Source organism: Sander lucioperca, chromosome 8 (genome assembly GCF_008315115.2).
Source record: "Sander lucioperca isolate FBNREF2018 chromosome 8, SLUC_FBN_1.2, whole genome shotgun sequence".
In the NCBI taxonomy this organism is placed as follows: Eukaryota; Metazoa; Chordata; class Actinopteri; order Perciformes; family Percidae; genus Sander; species Sander lucioperca.
The window spans coordinates 22,159,836-22,184,676 of record NC_050180.1 but is presented as its reverse complement, the minus strand read 5'-3'; the positions used below and the strand labels follow the sequence as shown (position 1 = coordinate 22,184,676).

At 41.5% G+C, this 24,841-nt stretch overlaps 2 protein-coding genes across 6 annotated transcripts in view; one reads left to right on the top strand and one right to left on the bottom strand.

Annotated features, from left to right (window-relative positions):
- The first annotated feature begins 28 nt into the window (after positions 1–28).
- On the top strand, positions 29–6,435 carry rdh1 (retinol dehydrogenase 1). Of its 2 annotated transcripts, none has more exons than XM_031298139.2 (6): positions 29–516; positions 2,334–2,396; positions 2,532–2,862; positions 4,098–4,356; positions 4,899–5,062; positions 5,161–6,426. In XM_031298139.2, exons 1-6 carry the CDS (start codon positions 514–516, stop codon positions 5,385–5,387), a joined length of 1,047 nt encoding a protein of 348 aa, XP_031153999.1. In that variant the 5' UTR covers positions 29–513; the 3' UTR covers positions 5,388–6,426. The 2 variants fall into 2 exon arrangements, with proteins under 2 accessions (XP_031153999.1, XP_031154008.1); XM_031298148.2 differs by having other exon boundaries at positions 35–516; positions 2,361–2,396; positions 5,161–6,435.
- Positions 5,612–24,841, bottom strand: part of lrp2a (low density lipoprotein receptor-related protein 2a) — a 47,580-nt gene continuing 28,350 nt past the window's right edge. For all 4 annotated transcript variants that reach the window (XM_031298073.2, XM_031298063.2, XM_031298080.2 and 1 more), the window contains 34 exons: positions 24,677–24,802; positions 23,924–24,043; positions 23,225–23,356; positions 22,403–22,604; positions 22,003–22,298; positions 20,802–21,468; positions 18,909–19,079; positions 18,598–18,821; positions 18,243–18,420; positions 17,182–17,378; positions 16,821–17,066; positions 16,443–16,571; positions 14,274–14,393; positions 13,405–13,521; positions 12,898–13,014; positions 12,634–12,771; positions 12,375–12,497; positions 12,130–12,258; positions 11,667–11,798; positions 11,407–11,538; positions 11,176–11,319; positions 10,912–11,077; positions 10,695–10,823; positions 10,339–10,562; positions 10,028–10,207; positions 9,369–9,488; positions 9,093–9,183; positions 8,810–8,877; positions 8,272–8,389; positions 8,015–8,135; positions 7,701–7,811; positions 7,079–7,195; positions 6,915–6,986; positions 5,612–6,644 (listed from right to left, as the gene is read on the bottom strand). In XM_031298073.2, coding sequence (XP_031153933.2) covers positions 6,474–6,644; positions 6,915–6,986; positions 7,079–7,195; positions 7,701–7,811; positions 8,015–8,135; positions 8,272–8,389; positions 8,810–8,877; positions 9,093–9,183; positions 9,369–9,488; positions 10,028–10,207; positions 10,339–10,562; positions 10,695–10,823; positions 10,912–11,077; positions 11,176–11,319; positions 11,407–11,538; positions 11,667–11,798; positions 12,130–12,258; positions 12,375–12,497; positions 12,634–12,771; positions 12,898–13,014; positions 13,405–13,521; positions 14,274–14,393; positions 16,443–16,571; positions 16,821–17,066; positions 17,182–17,378; positions 18,243–18,420; positions 18,598–18,821; positions 18,909–19,079; positions 20,802–21,468; positions 22,003–22,298; positions 22,403–22,604; positions 23,225–23,356; positions 23,924–24,043; positions 24,677–24,802 — 5,528 coding nt within the window. In that variant the 3' untranslated portion in view covers positions 5,612–6,473. The remainder of the gene's footprint in view (positions 6,645–6,914; positions 6,987–7,078; positions 7,196–7,700; positions 7,812–8,014; positions 8,136–8,271; positions 8,390–8,809; positions 8,878–9,092; positions 9,184–9,368; positions 9,489–10,027; positions 10,208–10,338; positions 10,563–10,694; positions 10,824–10,911; positions 11,078–11,175; positions 11,320–11,406; positions 11,539–11,666; positions 11,799–12,129; positions 12,259–12,374; positions 12,498–12,633; positions 12,772–12,897; positions 13,015–13,404; positions 13,522–14,273; positions 14,394–16,442; positions 16,572–16,820; positions 17,067–17,181; positions 17,379–18,242; positions 18,421–18,597; positions 18,822–18,908; positions 19,080–20,801; positions 21,469–22,002; positions 22,299–22,402; positions 22,605–23,224; positions 23,357–23,923; positions 24,044–24,676; positions 24,803–24,841) is intronic.

The following is a 24,841-nucleotide window of genomic DNA, read 5'->3' as shown; positions in this document are numbered from 1 at the left end:
AATCTAGAGCCCTGGCTTCAAAACTGTTTTTACTATTGTCCACCAGATTGAGCCATTTTTTCATTACATAACATCAGAGTCATTTTAAATATATGTACAAGGGTTAAGTCATATGATGTTAAACACAGTCACAACAAATTCAGCTTGCAAAGCTTTTTTTTTTCTTGATGGGACTTTGGCTCCAATGGCTCTGTTTAAACCAGTATTCAGATTCTTAATGTTGATTTCCCTTCAATATGAAATACATAGGCAGTCTGGGACCTTTGGCCTGAGATTTTGTGTTTTCAAGGTTGATTTGAGGTAAAAGGGGAATGCAGTTATCAAAACCATGGGTCATGTAATCTAGTGTTGTCTATTACACAACCCCATAATGGTGAAACATTTAACCCTTCCGTTATATCTACTATGGACCTTGACACTAGACACACTGATCATCACACCCTGACACAACTTGACTGAGAAAGGATTGTCACTTTATCAGTTATTGTCTGATGAGGAAGACGCATCTTAGCCATGGTATGTTTGCATTATTTTTTATTTTTTATTTTACACAACTTGCATTATTGTTACATGGCTTTGATGTTCATTACCAGAGAACCAGCTGTCGCTTGTACTTGACTGTAGTTTGCATTTAGTGTTGCATTTGAAACATGAACCAAAGTTGTTGTTGTTGTTGTTGCACCTAGAAGAAAACAGACTATAAGTAGTAAATACGTGTGGAAACGATAAGGTTATTTTTGCCAACGACAACACCCCTTAAAGGCGCTCTGTCTAAAATGTATTTTTCTATTTTGTTTAATCGCTGCAAATCAGCTACAAACTTGGAGCGCTCGTTTCTGGCGGACATCCAAAAATCTTGTTTTGCGTATGGTTTACGTCATCTCCCGTGTCACTTCTCGCGTGGGTTTTCGTGACAAAAACGTTTTGGATTATTCAGTGTGTGTGTGAGCCGTGTCAGGTTCTAAACTGTCTCTGGCGTGGGTGGTCTCTGTCCGTGTGAGCCTTTTTTACAGTCTGGTGTGACTGTGAGTCATACAGTTGTATAATCTATGGTGTTGAGCCCAGTCAGGTAGTGTATGAAATAGTATAGCGAACTTGCAGTGGGAAATAGGAGCTCCCAAACAGAATCTGGATATAACCTTAACTTCCTTTAAAATTAAAGAAAAGACACGATTAAACTATTAATTATTTTTACACGGACCAGCATAATGAGATTTGATGCCAACTGATGGTTGAGAGATATTGTTGCATTAAAGGATCAGTTCATCAAAAACGAAACTTTTTTTCCCACTTACCTTTTGTGGCGTTAAGATACGCATTTAGGCTTGGTTTTATCTCATCTGCTAAAACCAAGCACAATGGAGTTGAATAGGGTTTTGTTTATGATATGTAAAGAATCACAAACAAAGTCCAGTGCATGTGTTAGTATAGCACAGTGGTGGAGGAAGTATTCAGATCCTTCACTTAAGTAAAAGTTGTAAGCACAATGCAAAAAATGCTTTAGAAAATGTAGCCTACTTAAAGTATCAGAAGAAGAAGCACTCATTCACTCAAGGACTCATTATGCAAAAATGTCAGTTAAATGTATTAGAGAACAAAAAATACAATATTTCCTTCAGAGATTTGGTGACGGTATAATATAGTTATCTTATATTATCATTATTATTATATTATGTTATTAAATAGGGATTCACGTTCAATCAGTAGATATGAGGGATACAAAATAGATATATAAACCCTGCTTTTAGTTAAAATATTGGAAGTATCCTGTCTAGTGTGCATTACTGCCATGGCCAGATTTACCCACTGCCACTAGATGGCGCTGGAGCAGAAATTAGCTCTGGTTAAACACATTTGTTTATAGGCCATAAGGTGAACTAGGAAAAAGTGGCTAGAAAATGATTTTCGTTCCCAAACCTGGGCACTACTTTTTAAATGATTTTTTGCATAGACAAAACCGTTATCGACTTTATGTTAAAAGTTCTCCGCAAAATACCCTGCAGTATTAGGAACATGCACCATGCACATTTTGAGGCAGACCTATGAGTTTGAAATTTTTTTTTGATTATGTGAAGGGGTGAGTGTTCAAGTTAAATGAGGGGTTACATTGCTCTTTAATTCCAATAACGTGTCTTTGTTAGTGGCGCATATCCCCAAGTCAATGTGCAGTTAATCACATTATTACAAACCAACTGATACATAAAAACAGCCTATTGGGCCTTCGGAGGCTGCTTATTACCTCTAAGGATAAGGAATAATGAGGATGGGAATGGGTTGTTCAATGTTAATCATTATGCTTCTGTGTATGGGATCTTAAATGTTTTGAACTGAAGAAATACATCTCAAGTTTCTTCACTCAGGTGTCAACTGACAATCTGACAATATATTTATTAGAGGTAAGTTGATTTCTCTTTGTTTGCACTCTTTGCATACATATTCACTTTTTTATTTACATTTTACAGAGAATGTGTGTAGAATATTTAGAAGAAAAAAAGAGGCATGAAGTCAAAGCCGTGGATTGTGTGTTTTAGGCAATCCTGTCACACCTGGCCTTAAGCTGTGCTTTACTTCTGGCCACTCTTACTGCCGTCCGCTGGTACATCAGAGATTCCTACAAGGTTGATGGCTTCAGCCAGAAGCATGTGTTCATCACAGGCTGTGACAGCGGCTTTGGGAATCTGCTGGCCAGGCAGCTGGATGAAAAAGGCTTCCACGTCATGGCTGCATGTCTCACAGAGAAAGGTGCAGCAGATTTGGCAACAGCGGCCTCCCCCAGACTGAAGACCCTCATGCTGAATGTTACAGACAGTGCGAGTATCAGGAGGGCGTTGGAGTTTGTGAGCAAAGAAGTCGGAGAGCGAGGTGAGCCCGGTGGAAAGCAGCAGGGGGTACACACAGATAGGGTGCCAGTCAGAGTGAGGCACTGGGAGAGATAAAGGCAACCTGGACCATCCCATCATCAACTCATCATCCTCCTACTGATATCTTTAGCACACCCTATATTTTGTAAAGAGGAGGGAGAAAATACTTACCTCATAGTCTGCATATTTTAAAGCCAGGAACATAGTAAATATTCTCCAAACATAAATCTGAACTACAGATTTGATTCAAAGTTTATCCTGACCTGAGAGTAAACCTTTTAGAAGCTTTTTAGACTTTACTTTATTGGAAGTAGTGAATATGCCTAGACTGTCTGTGTTGGGTTGAGTAGTGGACATAACTCACAAACACTATACAGTATGTTCTATGTACTGATTGGATTAGTCTCATTCCACCATCATTACCTCTGGGGAAAATCAGCCATATTTTATAGAAAATTATATAACTTTTCAGAATCAGACCTTATTCATCAAGAGCATGTGTAGAAGAGTTTCTGTTCTTTCTGTACTGGTGTCAGTGCAGCAAAATAAAGAAACATGAAAACAGAATGAGAATAAGATGAAGTAATTTAGGGTCAATTTAAGGTCAAAAAACGTGTCATGGAAACAAATATAAATGCATACACACATCAATTACAGATAAAAAAAATGTCATTTAAAAATGTCACCTCAGGTTCTTCAAAATTATTTATTTATATTATTTTTTACATTTTTATAGATCAACGAACCCATTAATTGAGAAAATGATTGGCAGATTAATCCATAATGGAAATAATAATTTGTTAAATATACAAATACATAAAAACAATATACACAACTGAGTTTACAGAGGGAGGAAGGCTCCGCTTAATGTGTTAAATGCTGTGTAGAGATACCAAGAATTAGAGATTAGTGCAGGACAATCAGTGGTTTAGATAAAATGTACAGATTTGAAATATCTGTAGTGTGCAAAAGTATGTAATGTGAAAAGAACCGGTAGATCAAGACCTTTTTTAGCCTTTAATTCAGACAGTTTGCTGCTGGTCAGATGAGGCATACAGTATAAAGCACTCTAAACTATAGATGTACGTATATTGATGAGGAAGGAATCAAGCCAGTTGTAACTGCAAAGACATTTTAAATATTTCTGAAGATAATAAATCAAAAACATTCTCTTCTATCGACAAAAGAGAGATAAAGATCAGAAGTTGGTAACGTTCCTGCCTCTTTTCTCTGCAGGTCTGTGGGGTCTGGTGAATAATGCCGGCAGGTCCGTCCCCATCGGTCCAACAGACTGGATGCAGTTGGAGGATTTCACAAAGGTTTTAGATGTGAATCTGATTGGAGTTATTGAGGTGACGCTCCAGTTTCTGCCTCTGCTGAAAAAGGCCCACGGCAGGGTGGTAAATACGGCCAGTATTTTGGGCAGACTGTCTCTCACTGGTGGAGGGTACTGCCTGTCCAAATGGGGAGTGGAAGCCTTCTCCGACAGCCTCAGGTAGTGGGAAGAAAACATATTGATTACATTCTCTTGAGATAGGAAATTCTGCAAATGGGTTATTATAAACAAAACAAAAACCTGCATGTTTAGCACACATTCACAGTTTTTCCCAGTAGTTTTTTTAGTAGTAGTGATTGCCTCTGATTTAATCTTTAACAATGAGTTTCATAAGCTTATTATATGTTTTTCAATGTAAGTTGTGAACTTTAAAAGTGAATAACTATGGCTTTCAAATAAATGTAGTGAAGTAAAAAGTACAATATTTCTCTCTGAAATGTAGTGAAGTACTGTAGATGTATAAAGTTGTATGAAATGGTAGTACGAGTATCTCAAAATTGTATTTCAGTACAGTACTTGAGTAAATGTATTTACGGTTGCTACTTTCTACCACTGCGTTTACTTGCAAAAGACTGACAACTAGTCATCTGCAAAAAAAAATATTTTTTAACATGATATAAGCCTACTTTTAAAGGAAAATCGTCAATATAAAGCTGTCCAGCTACACTAAGGAAACACAATGTTCTGCTTCTTCTGCCCAGGAGGGACATGCAGCACTTTGGCATCAAAGTGAGCATTATTGAGCCGGGTTTCTTCAAGACAGGTGTTACCAGTCTAGATCTTATTGAAGCTGACCAGAGGAGGCTGTGGACCCATCTCCCTCAAGATGTCAAAGACTCCTATGGCGACACATACCTGGATGACTGTGAGTGGAAGTACAGTTGATGGCATTCAGCAACAAATAGTGTCAAATAAATAGGAATTGAATCTGAATGACTCCTCTGCTTTGTTTTTCCCTGTCAGATGTGAAAGCTCAGGAATTCTCTATGGGCATCTTATGCAGTCCAGATATCTCTAAGGTGACCAGGTGTATGGAGCATGCACTGACAGCTCGCTTCCCACGCACACGTTATGGTGCAGGCTGGGATGCCAAGTTATTTTGGATTCCTCTGTCCTACCTCCCTTCTTTTGTGTCAGACTTTGTTATCAATGTGCTTCTTCCGTTACCTAAGGACAAAAGACATGTCTAACAGGCCACTTAACTGAACAGTATGACTGATCATTTTGTGAAAATGATAAAATAAAATATATTGTGACAAAAGTTCTTTTAAGTGTCAAGACTGTGTTACAAAATAGGAAATGTATTCATTTCACATCTCAGCAGCAGCAATTTAAACCATATGGGCATGTTGTGGATGATCACAGATACCGTTTTTATTTGTTCTCATTATGATACAAAATAAATCATTCTGTGAAGTTAAGAATTTATTCACCATGTTTAAAAAAACAGCCATTTACATCTGCATCCTCAGGTCGTGTTGCTTTTTCAAGATAATCAACTACATCAATTAATTTCCATGCAAAACAAACACGGGCATGTTCAATTGCTCCAAACAATTTTGGCCATCGTTCCAATATCATTACTAAAAGAAATGATCACGTTGATTCAAAGTCATAAAGTCAGGGAACATAATGAGTTTGATTAAGTACGAGTATGCTTCGCACACATTTTATGCATCTGATTATACTGGAGCACATATCTTTGAAAAATTGAATGGCATAAGTTAAAATCCAATTATTTTTGTCTTGCTTTTGTTTAGTTTCCAGCCCTGAAATGAGGTATATAAACATGAAAGATGAAGTAAATACATCTTCAGTTTTGTTCAGTGGCAAAAAAAAAAATATCATTCACATCACACATTTCTCTAATAACCTTCGATCATATAAGTACTGTACATTCAGAATGCAGCTCACTTTTTTTATCATCTGTGTAATTGTGTTTGTTAAACTATTCATAGGATCTATTTCAAAGATATTTTCTGACAAAATCTTACTGTTCAAATTTACAAATATACAACTTATTTATCAACATTTCTATCAGCAGCTTCAGTGCAAAGATATACATATTGTACATTAGAATAAAGAAAACATTAACACAAGAATTGGCATAAGAAATGTCAGAAGGCATAGTCACAGAAGACTTTTTTTCTTCATTCTGTAGAAATGTATTTCTCTTTTCCTAAAACAATCAAGTTTTTGTACACAGACTGCATAAAAAAATAAATTCTGTGCAAAGTGTGTTTCTTTTTTTCAATTCCCGTCGGTGAGAGGGGGGGTTATACGTCGCTGTCCTCTTTCACGAGGTTGGCTGTGTCTTTGAAACTGTCCTCGGTTGGCGAAAAGGTGTTCGGACGATCCCTCTTCTGAGGTTTGGCGGGGGGGACAAACGGAGAGGGCTCAGGGGCAGAAGAGTCCCCAGTGCTTCCTACAGGCTTTTCATCCTTCATCTGTAAAACAATGCAGAGGGTAAGCCGAAACAATACCTGTACTTTCTATTTTGTAACTGGTGTCCTAAAAATGTGTATTTTGTGTTTGGGTGTTTTTATATTTCTCCCCTCCTCCGAGCCAGCCTTTGACTGCAGCCTTCCCTGCCAGTTACTAAGTGACTTTTTGTTAATACACACCCTTGAATCGCTCTCTGTCTCCTGTCTCTGCACTTCGGGGTCCAAACTCAAGCAACTAACATTTTTCATTGTGACTCCCATGTCCAAACTTACCTCTGAATATGAAGGGTTTTCAAATGTGGTGCTTGGCATTAATTTTCGCTTGAAAAGGCTCCACTTTGACTCCTGCAATCAAGCACACAGTGAGGTGGCATCACATTTAAAAATAATAATAATTTAGCTTAGTGTTATATGGACATACTGTATACTTGACTCACCTGCACAGGTTTGGTGCTGACAGAAGATGTGTTCACAACGCCCGCACTCTGATCTTCGCGATACGCCGGGTTCACAAACTTGTTCTCCAACTGTTCGCCACTCACATTAACAGTCACCTGTTAAGAAGTAGGTTGTCATGTCAGTTTCATCAACCATGACGGTTGATCTTATTGGCTTAACTAATAATATTTTCTTTAATTTTGATAGTTTAACAAAATAATCAGGAGCCGCACGTACAGTACATCCATATATTCTCTGAAGGTGCTGGATAACGATTATCTGACAGATTTTTCTTTAATTCTACATGGACATGACAATGTTTTGACCTCAAACCATTTTCCTAAGGACCTAAAGAAGCTGTCATGTCCATGTTGAATGAAAAAAAACAAAAAAACATTTGGAATGACACAGCAGCGTGTGGGTATTTTACTAAAAAAACTAAAAAGAGATTACTTTCTATTGGAAGATGCTGAAATGATGAAAACAACTGAACCATGTGCAGTATGTTGTTTGCAGCTATGCTATGTTTTTCTTTGGAAAGTGTCAACTGCTGGAAGTCTTAGTTTACATGTGGGATTAATGTGGGGGGAAAAAATCCCTCATTCATTTATTAATGAGTACCTGTGTGGCATGAATGACAGCAGGATCACTGGATGCTCCAGGAGCTGTGGCGTATAACGGGTTCTCAAACGTGATTGGCTGCCTCCCAGCTTCCATGGCGAAATTATCGTCCTATAGGGATATCATTTTGATAAAATGTATTTTCATAGTCATTAAAGACACATTAATTTTTTTCCCAACTGCTGCTGACACAAGCAGTTCTAGAAGGAATGCTAGTTGCACTATGCTAGAATGCACTAGTTTGTGAGTCAGAAATGCTGATAGTACACTTTTAGTGAATATTAACTGCTAATAAGACTCCTTCAAGGACTCACCATCTGCATGGCTGTGTCAATGAATGACACTCCAATGTGTGATGGTCCGAGATCAACGTTATCACCCGAGCGAAACGTCACCCCATTCCCTGTGTCACCGGATTTCACCAGGCTGCTGAGGCTAGATAAAAACAAAACACTTCAATTTGAACTTTGATCTAAATTCTGCATGCATTAACTGTAGTACAGTATTCATTTGTAAGCACAAAAAAAACAGAGAGTCAAAAAAAGAATCAAAAACAAGAGCACCAAGATACCTGGGTAGTTTGGGCATGGAGGGGATGAAAGATCCTGTTCGTTTGTAGTTGAGGAAAACGCCGACAGCCAAAGCTCCAGTGATCAGGATGATAATAACTGCCAGTAGAACAGCCACAGCTACAGAAACAGTAGACAATATTTAGTTGTATGCATTTTAGACACTTGCAATAATGTGCTGATTATAAACATTCCTACTAAACATTTTGCTGACTAGTCCTTAACTGTTTAGGCCCTTGGATGACCCATTAGTTTGCTAAACCATTAGAGAAGTTAAACAGTGATCAGTTGAAGTATTACATGGCTATTTATTAAGGAAATGTGTGATTTTGGCAAGTCAACATCTTTAGTAATTGCTGAGGACTGTTTTTGTAAAGCCAACAGATCATGACTGTTACTGTGCAGCAGGTCCCACATGTCAACCAGTGCATGTGTAGAGAGGACTCCAATTATTTTGTTTCATTTTAGAATTAGTTTAGTCGACACTTCAAGTTAAAGCAGAGACAAAATGTAGCTTAGATAATGGGCGAATTACAGTACCTGTTCCTGCTGGAGCGCCCCTTGACTTCCCCATCTCACAATAGCTGCCCAGGTAACCGTATGGACATCTGCAGAAAGTCATTATTTTCTTACATAGGTAAACAACATCTTGAAGTATATTTAGAAAAAGTAGAATTTCAGGCATTACTGGATATGACTGATGGAGAATCAACCAATCAATCAACCAATCAACCAATCAATCAATCAATCAATCAATCAATCAATCAATCAATCAATCAATCAATCAATCACTGGTGTGAACGGCACCTACTACTAAACTCACTTGCACTTGGGCAGCCCGCCTTCATCAGTGTAGCAGGTTCCACCATTCATGCATCTACATGCAGGGGGCATTACAACGGGTGGCTCAATGGCTGCAGGAGCAAAAGCCAGGCATACACACAATCAACAACAAAACAATATCACACCACAGTTTCACAAAACCGCACAGGAGCAGCCAGGCACATACGTAGAATAGGTTAACAAATGCAAAGTGATGATGCAACACAGCAGCCAACACAAGAGTGCAGGCAGCAGATGCACTCAGGCTGTTGTTTACCTGCATCACATTCATTGGAGTCAAACTGCACCGGAGAGGACCCTTGAGGGCAGGCGCAGGTGTATCCACCAGGCCGGAGGAGACAGAGATGACTGCACACATTCTTACAAGGGTTTTGTACTGAAGAGGAAAGAGCACAAAGAATAACACTAAGATATTGTTCAGAGCAGGGATTTTATAATTTCTTTTTTATAATAGCATTGATTCCAAGGCATATTTTGTGTTATCTATCTTATGTTGTTAGTCTGTAACTATTTGTTATTGCTGTATTTCTTGGTCAGGAAAAGTGGAAACAAAGATTGTTACTCTCAATGAAGTTTTCCTTGTTAAATAAAGATTAGAAAATGACATTTCAAAACATAACTGCTGATTACTAGCTCCTCTTCTCTTCTGTACTTTTAGTTTGAAGTAGTAAATACATTCAGAATGAAGTGTAAAAAAGCAAAAGTTGCCGCATAAAGTTGTCAAATCCATTTATAATTTTTATTTTTACAATGTGGCATACTGAGAACCTTTTCTTAATATGTCTTACAAGCCTTTTTACAGGCCACTACATTAAGCATGAGTGTGTCAGCAATAATCCAACATCACTTTATGTAAACATGACATACAATAGCACAACTTTCTTTCTCTTTATATGAATCCTTCTGTGTTCTGACCTGACTGGTTGTGTCGCTGCTCCTGGTAAATGCGGACTTGAGTGAGCCAGGGGTTGATGGTTAGAACTTTGACTTTATGTCCTTTCCCAAACTTGTGAGTCCTCCACACTTCACCTTTCTCTTTCGTTGTCCAGTACACGTGCCCCTCAAACACATCCAGACTGTAGGGATGGCCAATGTCTGAAAAAGAGAAAAAACAACACTTTAAATAACCGCTGCTGTTATTTGAATAAAACACTTTACATATTAGTCCTGCCCATTAAACGTCATATCTGTTTGTATTTCTGCAGACTGGCTGTCATTGTTCTGACCTCCTGATATGACAATCTTCCTGTCTGTGCCATCAGGCTTCATGGACTCAATGATGTTTTCTTTGGAGTCACACCAGTAGATCCTATTCCCATTCAGATAGTCCAGAGCCAGCCCAGTAGGCCAGCCCAGGTCCTCCTCCCTCACCAGCACCTCTCTGTGCCGACCGTCCATCCACGCTGATTCTATTCTGGGTTTCCTGCCCCAGTCTGTCCAGTACATCATTCTGCCAACACAGAAATTATCACAGAGACAAAACATAATTTTTTGTCCGGATACAAAACCTCTTCATACTGTACAAAGGAATTAAGGATGCAGACAACATATTTTTTTACACCAAAGCTCTACATCCTCATACCCGATTGATGGATTGACAACAATAGCAGCGGGCTGGTCCAGGTCTGTGTGGATCAACCACTTCCTGTAGCGTCCATCTAGTTTGGCCACTTCAATTCGATTGGTGCCTGAATCTGTCCAGTAAATGTGCCTGTAAAAGGTTTTAAATACATACTGAGCAACTGAACAGAATTTAAGCATCCTCTGCGAATGGTTATATCATAATCTTGGTGAATTACCCGCCAACCCAGTCCACAGCGATGCCGTCAGGATTAGCGATGTATCTCAGATTCAGATCCACTTCTTTCACTGGGTTGTTGCCGTGATCGTTAAATGTGGTCATGTAGGCGCGTTTGATAGAGCCAAACTGAGATCCCCGACCAAGAACTGTCCAGTACACAACACCTACAGCATCAGGGGATAAAGGTTATCCAAACTTTTATATTGACTGTAGCTAACAACAACAACAACAACCTTAAAAAGGTTTACAGTAGAAGTCTTACTGAGTCCTTGTCCCTCTGGATCCCACAGGTAGTCTAAGGCTTGGATGTGCTCAGCGTTGTCCACATAATCTGAATACTGCTCAGAGGACAGGTTGAAACGACGGATGCGAATGTTGTCTGGCAACAGCAGCACCGGTGGGTTTCCTATACAAAAATGAAGGTGCAATGAATGCAATTGTTGCATGCAAAAATTTGGCTTAACACACAAACTACTACGTGTGAACGTCTTACCCTGGGCAGCGCACTCTGTCCCATGCGGCTCACCAAAAGAGAGAAAGCCTTCAGCACAAAAACACTCATAACTGCCCTTCGTGTTTTTGCACTGCTGAGGACACGTGCCGTACACCTCACACTCATTCACGTCTGTTTCCAAAAGCAGAAGACAATGGAGAAAAAAAAGAGAAAAACATCAATTGAATGTAGAAAACTATTTCTGTGTCAGTGTTGAAATGGATTGAGTATGTGACGCGACTAATTGATGTGACGTTTACCTTCACAAGTGTGTTTTTCTGTCGTTCTGGGCTTGTAGCCGGGCCTGCATGAACAGATGATGCCTCCCTGCGTCAGGTCGGTACAGTTGTGTTCACAGATGTTGTTACTGCAGGTGTGTCCACTGCCATGGTCTGACAGGAGCAAATACAAAAAACACACTGAATGTCGAACTAGACATGTAGGTAACTGTATAGTACTTACAATATGTCCTGTTTTTATTCTTGCACCCAGTCAGGTACAGTCCAGTTGAAGTCGATATATAAATTATCACAGTTGGTTCATGGCATTATAGTGCGTATATGTCCATTTAACTTAGTACTGGTCTGACTGTGCTAACTCAGTTGGAAACTAGTTATTTTATTTATCTTAATTGTAGTACACCTGCAAGTTTGAAAAGATATTTAATTTCTCAATCCATCTTTCTCAAACCGTTACTAACATGCTCTTTGTTAATGTACTCACGGCAGCCAAGCTCATCCGACTGTTCTCCACAGTCATCATAATCATCACAGGCATACTGCAGAGGGATGCATTGTCCGTTACTGCATTTGTACTCATCATCTGTACAGGGTCCATGAGTGGGACTTTGGCCTAGATGGAGACAAATATATCGACTCAAGAGATGCTGTAGATGCATGTTCAAAACAGTAAAATAGAACCTGACATACGTTTGAGTAGATGAATGAGCTACAAACTCTCATACTCACAGTTTTCCTGTCTCTCATCAGAGCCGTCACCACAGTCATCAACAGAGTTACACAGCTCGTGGCTGTAGATGCAGCGGTTGTTGTCACAGCGGAAACGGAACGGAGTCTCACACTGGATTTCCACTGTGGATGAACAGAAAGTCTCAAGAAAACCTTCAACACATTCACTTACAAATAGTGAGCCAATATTAAGTTTGCCAGGTTCTTAGCAAGAATCTAATAAGCTTGGGTTTTTATGATTGTTTATGTCACTTCTTACAGCAGAGGTGAAGCTCCTCGTCTGAATTATCTCCACAGTCATTGTCTCCGTCGCATTTCCAATGAGACTGGACGCATACGTGGTTCTTGCACTCAAACAGGAAGGGCGCGCAGTATGTGCCGTTGGGAAAGCGGGTCGCTGAAAGTCAGTGATAAAAAAGAACATGTGGTGCATGCTACATTCACTTATGTTAAAGCTCTTTTTTTGTGATGGAGACAGTAATTATCACCAAAAAGTGAAAAAAACACTCTGCTGGACACTTACGACAAAACGTCTCATCTGTATAGTCCAGACAGTCAGCGTTGCCATCGCATTTGAAGCGTTCAGCGATACAGTGTCCACTGCCACACTGAAAGTAACCGGGATGACAAGTCCGCAACTCTGCAACACAGCCAAACCAGCACTATTACTTCACATTCAACTATACACCACTCATGGAAAAGGGCACTAGCTTCTTCTTTGTCCAAAATCCCCACATTTCTTTCCTTTATTCCTACATTGGGAAATACTCTTTAATTTCATGTATCTCATCTAGAATAACTTCTTGATATGTGATGTTCAGTGAAACTTGAACTTCTAAAACAGTGTTCTGCCAGCACTGTAAGGAAGAAATCCCTCAGTTTCAGCAGAGTGAATAAACTATTTTTAAATAGATGACTATTGGTGGTCCTGTCTATCTGTGGTTCAAAACGTGAAGTTGTTTTGCTTCTTTGTTTAGTGCAGCCCTCCGTTACTCACAAACAACCAGGCCAACAAAGAGCCTCCACTTACCACAGTCCCTTTCATCCGAGTTGTCCTCACAGTCGTTGTCATGGTCACAGACCCAACGGTCGGGAATGCAGCGGAGATTTTCACAACGAAACTCGCTCTCTGTGCACGCGCGTGGTGCTGAGGGAAAACACGAAAACAGAAAATGTGAAATCAAGCAAGTGCAGAAGTAAATTTTGTGTTTATTGAACTTCCATTACACAGACACATTAATCTGATGGATGTCAAAAGCTCTTCTGTGTCTTTCATTCAACTTTGACACATTTCTCAAACCTGTGAAGGGTTTTTAAATGCTGTCTATTATTTTTTTCCTCCTCACACCCACATTCATACAAGCTGTATGTGCAGCCGTTACTCTGCAGTGAGCTCACCCCTGGCATCAGCAGCACAGCAACAAGGGGAGCGGTACCACCATGATTTAACCCCAGTCTCTGTTTGCCCTTTGTGAAGCTACATTATCTCTATTAACTGGCATGTTCTCAGACATGTTTAAATTCTCCAGGGCAAAGGGTGACAGACTCTTTCACTCCCTCTTTTTGACACGCTGAGGACAGCCTGTTTTTCTAGCAACTGATAAGACTACCTCTCTCAGCACTCCGGCAGAAGTGTCGAGCCTCTTAGAAATCCTCCCTGCTGTCTATTAAAAATTATAGTAGGTCTATTCTTGAGCCATCAACACTCCCTTTTCATTTGGACAATTCACAGAAGCTGAGCTTACATCCCCAAGTAAATCTACTTAAAAAACACTTAGATGACACCAAAACAATGTACCCAGCTTTTTTACTGTTCACACTCTCGTCAGTTCTCAAAATCTAAAACCTGAAACGCAGCTGAACTATGTAACTTTATCAGTGACAGTGAACAGCACTCACCGCAGCTGCGTTCGTCAGAGTTGTCCCCGCAGTCGTCGTCCCCGTCACACCTCCATCTCAGCGGGATGCAGCGGTGGTTGTCACAGCGGAAGTCTCCATTAGGATCACAGGTCACTTCATCTGGGAAAGGAGCAGGAACATGAAACTGGTCATCCTTTTAAAGCATTATGCTCCAACTAAGTACATTGTTTCTCCTCGCTCTGCCTAAGAGCCTGAAGAACTTTGGGTAATACTTTACTTGAAGGTATCTACATAAGAGTGACATGACACTATCATGAACACATGACACTGTCATGACACATGAACCCTAACCCTAACTCTAACCCTAACCCTAACTTGTCATGACAAAAACTGAATGACACTTAATGACAGAAGTGTTATGTCATAAACGTTCATGACTTGTTTATAATGTTTATGGCACATTCATGACAGTGTCATGTCACTCTTATGTAGATACCTTCAAGTAAAGTGTAACCGAACTTTGTTTCAATTTAAAGAGTACCTTAAGGTTTGCTGGACTTAGTGCGTCTGAAACTGATTGAGCACTTGGCATCTGCATTCTTTTTGTATTTGGAGGATGAGGTTAGATTTGTATTTATAAACGCAAATAGGCATATGCTGCCCGGACAAAAGATATTGACCAACTTTATCTGTGACTTTTAGGGGTGGCAGTAGCTCAGTCCGTAGGGAGTTGGGTTGGGAATGGAAGAGGTTGCTGGTTCAAGTCCCTGTACGGACCGAAGTACGGAGGTGGACTGGTAGCTGGAGAGATGCCAGTTCACCTCCTAGGCACTGCCAAGGTGCCCTTGAGCAAGGCATTATTTTACCAGGTTAATATAACATGATGCTACATGAAAATACTTGAAAGAGAAAATACAATTAGGAGCATACAAAATAAATGAACAAAATATTAGAAACACCTTTCAGTATAACAACAGTTCAACAGCACCACAAACTGCAGCCTCCAAAATGACAAACAAACAAAGTTGAATAAACACCTCTCTAAAAAATGTGCATGAGGGTTGGATCATTGCAGAGCTGTTGTATTAAACTGAATTTATGAGGTGTACCTAATTAAGTGGCAACTGAATGTATATTGTGTACTACAACCAGTTTCACAGATTAAACAGCTCTCCTTCATTAGTTTGTTACCACAATGGCACCAACATGTGTCTGTTTATTAAACTTTGAATGACACAGTGTTGAGAAAAGATGGTGATCCTCCAGTAGATCAATAAGAGCAGACTATGCCTGGACATTTTTAGGCTATTAAGTAATGATGATAAAATGTCAGTTTGAAATGAAACTCATCTTGTTTTTTAATTAAACTGCAACAGTCAGAGAGGAGAGCAGGGTGCCTAGGGCAGATGGGTGACCTCTAGCCATGCTAGTATGTGTCTGTAGAGGATAAGACTGCAGGAGATGGGAAGCACTGACGGGAGAGGAGTGGAGGAGAGCTGGTCTGAGCCGTCTCTACCACACAGTGCTGGGGGTCAAAGATAGCGCAGTGTTAGCTAGTCCTGCCCTCCTAGCCCTCCACCTGGCCCATCTGCTACATTCTTACAGGAAGATTAGCGTGGATCTTCCGTCCTGCGCCGGCATGGCACTAATGGAGTGAGGGCCTCCGATAAGAGACGGGAGGGCCGCGGCGAGTGTGTTTGGATCGTAGCAAAGTACAAAGAGACTTGTGTGAACCCTGCCCCCATGCAAGGACAGAGCAACAACACACACACACACACACACACACACACACACACACACACACACACACACACACACACACACATATATGTAGAACCATATTACCGGACAGCTCATAAATCTGTGGTGCTCTTAGGGAGAGGCAAATGGTGGGGGAGGGTGAGTGGTGAAACCCTCTCCATCAGCACCTCCCAGTACCTCACCGTGTAATGTCCCACAGGAGGCTGAGGTGTTGGCTAATTGCCCCTCACTCACTCCTTGAACACATAATCTTGTTTCCATGCTGTGAATTTGTTTTCATCTTCTGAGACTTCTGAAATCATCTTACTGCCAACGAATAAATGTGACTTGATCTCCCTGGAGAGCTTTGCCAGCATATCCAGTTCTAATAACAAACAGTCTTCAAGTCACTGTGACGATGTAAACAGGACCTCAGCCCTGTCTCAAGGATGTTTGTCACAGACTCACCACAGCCCTGCTCATCACTATTGTCCCTGCAGTCGTTGTGGCCGTTGCAAACAGACCACAGTGGCACGCATCGGTAGTTGGTCTTGCAGTCAAACTCTGTGTGGTTGTCACATCGATATGCCGGTCCCACTGTGGAGAAAACACCACAGTTGTCAAGTAAAGGAGACAACAAGTGGTGTACTTTTATAAACATCAAAATACATGGATATTTAATGCCAGAAGGAGTCAAAATGTAAGATTAGTTTAAGCTTCATGTAATGTGTGCCTGCACCCACATCAAAGTTTCTGCCCTGATGGAAATCAGATTGGGATTGGGAGTTCTTGCACAATTAAAGAAAGACCCATGAGCTGTGTAAAGAAAAAGTGTATATTACTTACTACACTCCTCTAACGGTTCATCAGAGTTGTCACCACAATCATCATCAACATCACATTTCCAGTTCTGGGGGATGCAGCGTCCATTGCGGCACTTGAACTGTCCCGGGCGACAGGTCCTGGTGGAGCAGTGGGTAGGGTCCTCGTCAGACTGATCGCCACAGTCGTCCTCGCCGTCGCACTGCCATGACTCGGGGATACACCGCTTATTTGCACACTGCCACTGGTGGGTTTCACACTGGTGTGAAGCTGTAGTTTTTACATGAAGTCATAAGAGATGTCATAACAGAGACTAAAAGTGAGCCACAAAGAATACACTCCATTTTGGAGAAATTAATAATAGCTATTAGAGAACACAACCCACCACACAGCACAGGGTCTTCATCTGAGCCATCGTGGCAGTCCTGGTTGCTGTTGCACAGGAAGTGCGGACTGGTGCAGTTTCCATCATTGCACTGAAACTGGCCGAGCCTGCAGTGGCGAGCCGGGCAGGTGGAAGGCTCGTCTGAGCCGTCTCTGCAGTCCCTCTGACCGTCACATTTCCACCAGATAGGAATACATCTGTTGAAGCAGAGGCAGGGCAAAAAATGTTCCACATGTTGCACAAAAAGCTTTCCGTCACTCCCTTTAACCACTCTGAACTCATTACATTGACTAAACAACTACTTACAACTCTATGAAAGGCTGCAAAAATGTAAGTGGCCATAAAAATTAAATGCAGCACATGTAGCATTTGACATCAATGCATATCAATACATTACTTTTTACACACAGTTATATTTATAAAAATGAAGATCTGTAGCCCCTACTGACCCCATCACTGCACCGTGTGTGCACATTTTGTGCCAACACAGAAGGATTTTGATGGATTATATTATGACACAAACAGCAGGGAACGCTGTTTTTCTATTGCAAAGACAGCAAACAGACATTTACTGTACATTATATTCCTGTTTTGAAATAAAATATTATGAATGGAGTAAGTGAACACTACAGTCTTTGTAAATATTCCTAGCAGAATTTTTTTTGATTGAGAGAGTGATTATAACAAATCCAATCTGAAGTTTGAAAAAAAAAGATTTTTTAAGATTATTTTTTGGGCTTTTTACTTTATTTGATAGTGACAGTGTATAGACAGGAAAGTAGAGAGAGAGGAGATGAAAGGGCCGCCGGTTGGATCCAAACCAGGGCCACTGCAAAGTACTCAGCCTACATGGGGCGCACACTCTACCGGGTGAACTAGCCCCCTGAAGTTTGAATTTTGATACGAACAAAACCCCTGGCATGAGATAACAACAACCTATCATCCTAACAGTGTTTTGATTTGTTTATGGTAGTCCCACTAATGTCACAGTCAGTTCAACAATGAAAAGGCTGCACATAAAAAGATCACAAGGCATACCACAAGAAGAAATCTTGACAAACCTTTCATTGTTAGCACATCTGTACTGGGTGCTGGTGCACATGGGAAGGCATCGGGTCACACCTCCTATTTGGACAGTCAGGAAATGGTCCGGGCACTCACAGGTGTGTTCCCGCCCCCCATGACGGATCAGGCACAGGTGAGAGCAGCCTCCATTGTTCACCGTACAAGGATTGTTTCCTGTCAGAGGAAGAGCCACAGTCGGTCAAACAATCTCAGTTCACCACAGCTGGGTAAATACAGGCCAGGTATTGTTCTGCTAGTGATCAATACCTATACCTAAATCAACTTAAGGAGGACATGTCAAAATAATAAACTAAAAGGTCTTGATCACAAGATTTTGAGATTTTAACTCACCAATAGGCTGTCTGTAGGGATGACACACATGGATGTCAAATGGTCTGTGAGTGGTGTTAACCAGGGCCTGACGACCAGAGCCGTCATATTTGTTGCCTTTCTCTACTGAGCGTGTGTTCCAGTCAGTCCAGTAAACAAAGTCCTCGAACACAGTCAGGGCAAACGGGTGAGGCAAATTTCCATCATACACTGTGTGTCGGTGTTTACCATCCAAGTCTGAGTATCTGACAAGAGAAATAAAAGAGTTACAAGTCTCACTGCCTTTACTGTAGGGAAAAACAGTGTGATCAATTCCTGACAAATGGACTTACTCGATGTAACTGAGATGGGCATCAGACCAGTAGAGCTTGTCATTAGTGTAGTCAATCGTGATCCCGTTGGGCCACTCTATCTTGGTGGTGATGATAGCTACTTTGTTAGTTCCATCCATTCCAACACGACCTATAAAGGCTTTGTCTCCCCAGTCTGTCCAGTATACAAATCTAACAGGGAGCCAAGAAAGTTAATTTAGATCACATCATATCTACATATATCTGAAAAAAGAGAATCTATACTTCTGAACAAAAATGTTTCACTCATTTTCACTCAGTATGAGAAAAAGCCAAACTGATTTTTTTTTTTAGATACTGAATAACTGTTTTGAGTACTTTCTGACAAGGATCCATCAAATTTGAGATAGAGGCAAGTTAGAACTCATCGCTGCTTTTTGCGGATGATGTGGTCCTGATGGCATCATCGGCCTGTGACCTTCAGCACTCACTGGATCGGTTCGCAGCCGAGTGTGAAGCGGCTGGGATGAGGATCAGCACCTCTAAATCTGAGGCCATGGTTCTCAGCAGGAAACCGATGGAGTGTCTTCTCCAGGTAGGGAATGAGTCTTTACCCCAAGTGAAGGAGTTCAAGTACCTTGGGGTATTGTTCGCGAGTGAGGGGACAATGGAGCGGGAGATTGGTCGGAGAATCGGCGCAGCGGGTGTGGTATTACACTCAATTTATCGCACCGTTGTGACGAAAAGAGAGCTGAGCCAGAAGGCAAAGCTCTCAATCTAACGGTCAGTTTTCGTTCCTACCCTCACCTATGGTCATGAAGGCTGGGTCATGACCGAAAGAACGAGATCCAGGGTACAAGCGGCCGAAATGGGTTTCCTCAGGAGGGTGGCTGGCATCTCCCTTAGAGATAGGGTGAGAAGCTCAGTCATCCGTGAGGAGCTCGGAGTAGAGCTGCTGCTCCTTCGCATCGAAAGGAGCCAGTTGAGGTGGTTCGGGCATCTGGTAAGGATGCCCCCTGGGCGCCTCCCTAGGGAGGTGTTCCAGGCACGTCCAGCTGGGAGGAGGCCTCGGGGAAGACCCAGGACTAGGTGGAGGGATTATATCTCCAACCTGGCCTGGGAACACCTCGGGATCCCCCAGTCGGAGCTGGTTAATGTGGCTCGGGAAAGGGAAGTTTGGGGTCCCCTGCTGGAGCTGCTACCCCCGCGACCCGTTACCGGATAAGCGGAAGAAGATGGATGGATGGATGGCAAGTTAGTTGCCTCAACTAAAAATTAAAACATTGTGAATAAAAATGACTAATCAAACCCCCCAAAAAATGAACTTTTTATTTCACGAGTCTATCATTTTTTACGATGTGATTTGATACCAATTATAGGTAACATTCAGTTGAGTTGCCTATCATTATTTATACATTTCAATTAACTGCTAGCGTAACCTGAACAGTCTTACAGGTCTACAGGCATTCAACAGTTACCAATAATAAATTAATAAAGAATTATTTACTTGGGTTTAAATGGAGCTCATTTCCTTTACTTAACTAAATTGTTATTTAAAAAATAGTTTCAAAACTTCTGTCTCAAACTATTATGTCTCTATTTTCCCTATACTTAGTAACAAAAGAAAGGAAATTACAGACACATAAAATAAAGGCAATAAAATGTACTACTTGATATAAACTTGAATTAAGACAAAGAAATATCAAATATGCATAATAATTCTGCCTATAAAACATTTATCTCTGCAATTTATTGCACTGCACTTTCTTTCATGCTATCCACTATCATTTCCGCTGATACCAAACATATTGTGATAAGCAATATTAGCAGCCCAGCCAATGATACTGGCCCTACTGATATATTAATATACTGCTCTATCATAAGATACAGTAAGATTCATAATTCCCCCTTGTGCCTTCCTTCTGCCCGACTTACCCATATTTGGGATGCAACACAATGGCTCTGGGGTTTTCAAAGCAGTAGCTGTTATTGACATCAACGCAGTGTTCAGCCAGTTTCTTCACAAATCGACCATCCAGTTCAGACACTTTGAGACAATCCAAAAAGCTGTCCACCCAGTAGAGTTTTCTGGCTATCCAGTCAACTGCGAGGCCCTCCCCATGTAGAACTCCATTGACCACCACCTCTCTGTTACTGCCATTGAAGGACATCCTCTCAATCACCCTGCGGCTCACATCAATCCAATAAAGACGCTTGTCTACACGATCAAAGTCCATGGCCACCACACTGGTCAGGCCCTGCAGGATCAGAGAGTAGGCCTGTCCGTCTGTTGATAGGTTCCTAAGGTAATAGCGATTGCTGAAGATGAGGTAGGGTGAAATGTCGCTGTTCTGACGGCAGCTGTGGCCGTCCGGCTCTCGGAGGAATCCTGGGGCACACTTGCACACGTAGGAGCCAACAGTGTTCTCGCAGACCTGGCTGCACACGCTCGGTGTCTCTGCACACTCATCGATATCGTCACACGTTTTGCTGTCAGACATGAGGCGGTAGCCAGGGCGACAGGTGCAGATGAAGCTGGTGGGTGTGTCGGTGCAATTGTGATCACAGTGATGGATGGATGGGTCTGTGCATTCATTGACACCTGCAGTAAAAGAATATTAATAAAGTCATTAAAGTCATCAGCAAAGAAAATACTTTTGTCCTGTCTAATCTAATCAAGAAGAGAGGAAACAAAGATGACAAGCTGTATGTTTTTGCCTTGTCAGAACAAATTGGTTTTTTTAATCTATACAGTGGCGTATCATTCTTACCTTAACTATAAATACGAGATGCTTAGACATAATCAAAATCGCAGTATTTTAATTTGATGATGCTATATTCAGTATCTACAGACAACATAGAATCTCCTTAGTCATTTGCTATACATAATCTAACTGCAGCATTTAATAATATTGCAGAAAGCCCAATTGTCCTAAAATCTGGTTGTTGACAATTTGTGGTTGTATTTCTCTGTCTTTCCCATATCGCCTCAAGCACTTCTTTGACATCTCCCCTAGAGGGAGCATGCACCATCTACAGGAACCCAAATGCAGACACATACACTGAAGAACCTGAAAGGTTAAAAGTATATTATTGACAGCGCCTTGAACTATTCTGTAAATCTCTTCACACTCACCGCATCCCTTCTCATCGCTGTTGTCAGAGCAGTCATCGTTCCTGTTGCACACCTGGCTCAGGGAGATACAGTGTCCATTGTCACATCTGAACTCTCCAGGGGGGCAGGTAGGTGCTGGTGTGTGGCACATGTGCTCCAGCTCATCAGTCTCATCCCCGCAGTCATTGTCGCCATCGCAGACAAAGTCATGGGACACGCAGCGGCCGTTCTGGCAGGTGAACTGGTGTTGCTGGCACGGCTGATAGATGCAGCTCTGCTCGTCACTGCTGTCCCCGCAGTCATTACGTCGGTCACACCTGATTTTAGAAGACAGGCCACAAAAGATGAACTCACATTGCTAAACAGACAGCATAACAACAGATGGCATTTGCGATATTTTAAAAGAGTTCATTTATCTAACCTATAGGAGCTGCGTATGCAGAGGCCATTGCTACAGGTGAACTCGTTGATGCCACAGGATCTGCGTGAGCAGTTTTGATGTTCATCTAATGCGTCTGCACAGTCGGCGTCTCCATCACACACCCAGTCACGTGGAATACATTTCCGCTGGGGTGGTTGGTTGTTCACACAGGTGAACTCTGCACTCGAACATGTGCGATTGCCTGGGGAAAAAAATAAAAAATCAGGCAGGGGGATTTACAAGAAGTTGAATAATGATGGTGATGACCCAATGTCAACCTGCATTTTTGGAAAGCCAAACATTCCAAACTGTATTTCAAAACACGCAGCCATGACTTAAAATTTTGTATCCATCTAATGTGATTGATCCACATTGTTTGAAGTGAGTCTCCTACAGAGGCTCAGGCAGTGCTGAAGTTTTTAGCTTCAGGCACCTTATTGTTGGAGCAGACATTGGTGAGACATAAGAGTCTTGATCCACCCTGAGCCAGGAAGCCAGAGAAAGGAAACATGCACAAAGTAACGAGTGAGGCAGGAGAAATCAGGAATGTCAACTCCTTGGATTGGAGACCTTCTACAGGAGACTAAGATGCCGGGCACTGACTGCCAGTGTCTCCCACACAACACTCCCCCAGTTGTGTGTATCCTAATCCATCAGCGTCCTGAATGATGTTAGGGTACGGGAAGCAGGAGGGGGCAAAGTGGAGAAGTGATGGGGAACAAGAGGAGATGAAGTGGGAAGATGCAAAAAAGGATGAAGAAGAGGACAAAGAGAAAGAAAAAGTGGGAAGAGAGAAAGCAGAGGTAATGAAAGGATGCATACCACAATCATGCCTCTGGTCTTCGTCACTCATGTCGCCACAGTCATTGTCCCCATCACAGATCCAGGATGAGGCAATGCACCTGCCATCATCGCAGCGAAACTGATCTGTGTTGCAGGTTCTGACCAGTGTGACTGCAGAGACAAATCACATCACATTAAACTGTAGATAACACAGCACAGCACTGTTTTATTATCGTCTGCCAAATCATTTAAATTCAGTATCAATTATTATCCCTTTTTTTCCTTTTTGTGATTATCTCAGGTACTTCCCCCACTGCTTTTCTACTAATAAGCAAGGCACATTACAACATTGGCAAAGCTTTCAAAATAGTCATGGCAACTCCACATTCCCATGCATGTTGAGCTATCTAAACAAAAGCCAAAGTGAGGCTCTGTAACCCCTGGTGGACAAAGGGAGGGGGAGGTGCTGTTTGTCAGAGGACACTGAGGGGTGTCACCACAGAGGAATGCAGCACACAATAGGAGGCCTGACTGACCACATCGTCAACAAAGAAATACACCACTGACTCACACTCTGCGCTACATCACTCACAGCACTCTCTCACAGCAGCACACAGATGCAGATTGGCGGACAGACACAAACACACAATAACCGAGCAGCTGATAATGGGGCGGGGGCAGACACACAAAGCCAACAGGCCCGTTTTTGGGGGGATGAGAGAGTTGTGCGACACTCACTGCAGGACAGGGGTTCATCAGAGCCGTCTGCGCAGTCAGCCCCTCCGTCACAGTACCAGTGGGCGGGGATGCAGCGACCGCTGGAGCAACGGAACTCGCTCTGGGAACATGTAGATGTTGCTATGTAGAAGACGTAGAAAGGCATGAAATCATTTGGAGGACTTGTCAGGGTAGGAATTTTAGCATGCTGAAGGGAGGGGTGGGATAAACCTTGTCTGTTTCTGACTTTATATCCTTTTTCTAATAACTTTAGGTGGATTAAAACTGAGCAGATCAAAATCTTGCAACATATAATACTCAAAATGATTTCTGCTTACAGACTCCAGTGGGTTAAATCCACACACAATTAATAATAAAAGCAGTTTGTGCCAGTGTTTTTTATTCCTGAGTGTTTCTTTGTAAACCCTTTTAGTTTTGTATCGTCTTATGGTGATGGTAAGGGCTGTATGATCAATGCCATTCCTTGAACCTATAGAGTTGTTTTCAAAATCAGTCCCTATTTGCCACATAGTGCACTAAATATGTATTTTTAAAACATATTTTTATTGAGAGCCAGTGAGGAGCATTAACAACATCATGAAGCTGCAACTGGTACACCTAATTAGAGTGCAGCCATTATTAATGTTATTAATTACAACCGTGAAAAAGGCCTATTCAAGTCATTAATAGAGCAACAAAATAAATAATAATAATATAATATTATATAATATAATAATAAAACATAATATTATTTTAATCCTAAAACTGACTCACCACAGTGTGTAGGACTCTCGTCGCTCATATCCCCACAATCGTTGTCTCCATCACACAGGTATGAACGTGGGATGCAGATGTTGGTAGACTGACATTTTGTGTGCTCTGGCTGGCAGGTTCTCTCCGCTAAGATAATCAGAAATTGGAACTGATATTTATTATAAG

Coding starts and splice junctions, on each gene's coding strand:
- rdh1 (XM_031298139.2), top strand. Junction 2,863..4,097: donor CAAAGAAGTCGGAGAGCGAG/GTGAGCCCGGTG, acceptor TTTTCTCTGCAG/GTCTGTGGGGTCTGGTGAAT. Junction 4,357..4,898: donor GCCTTCTCCGACAGCCTCAG/GTAGTGGGAAGA, acceptor TCTTCTGCCCAG/GAGGGACATGCAGCACTTTG.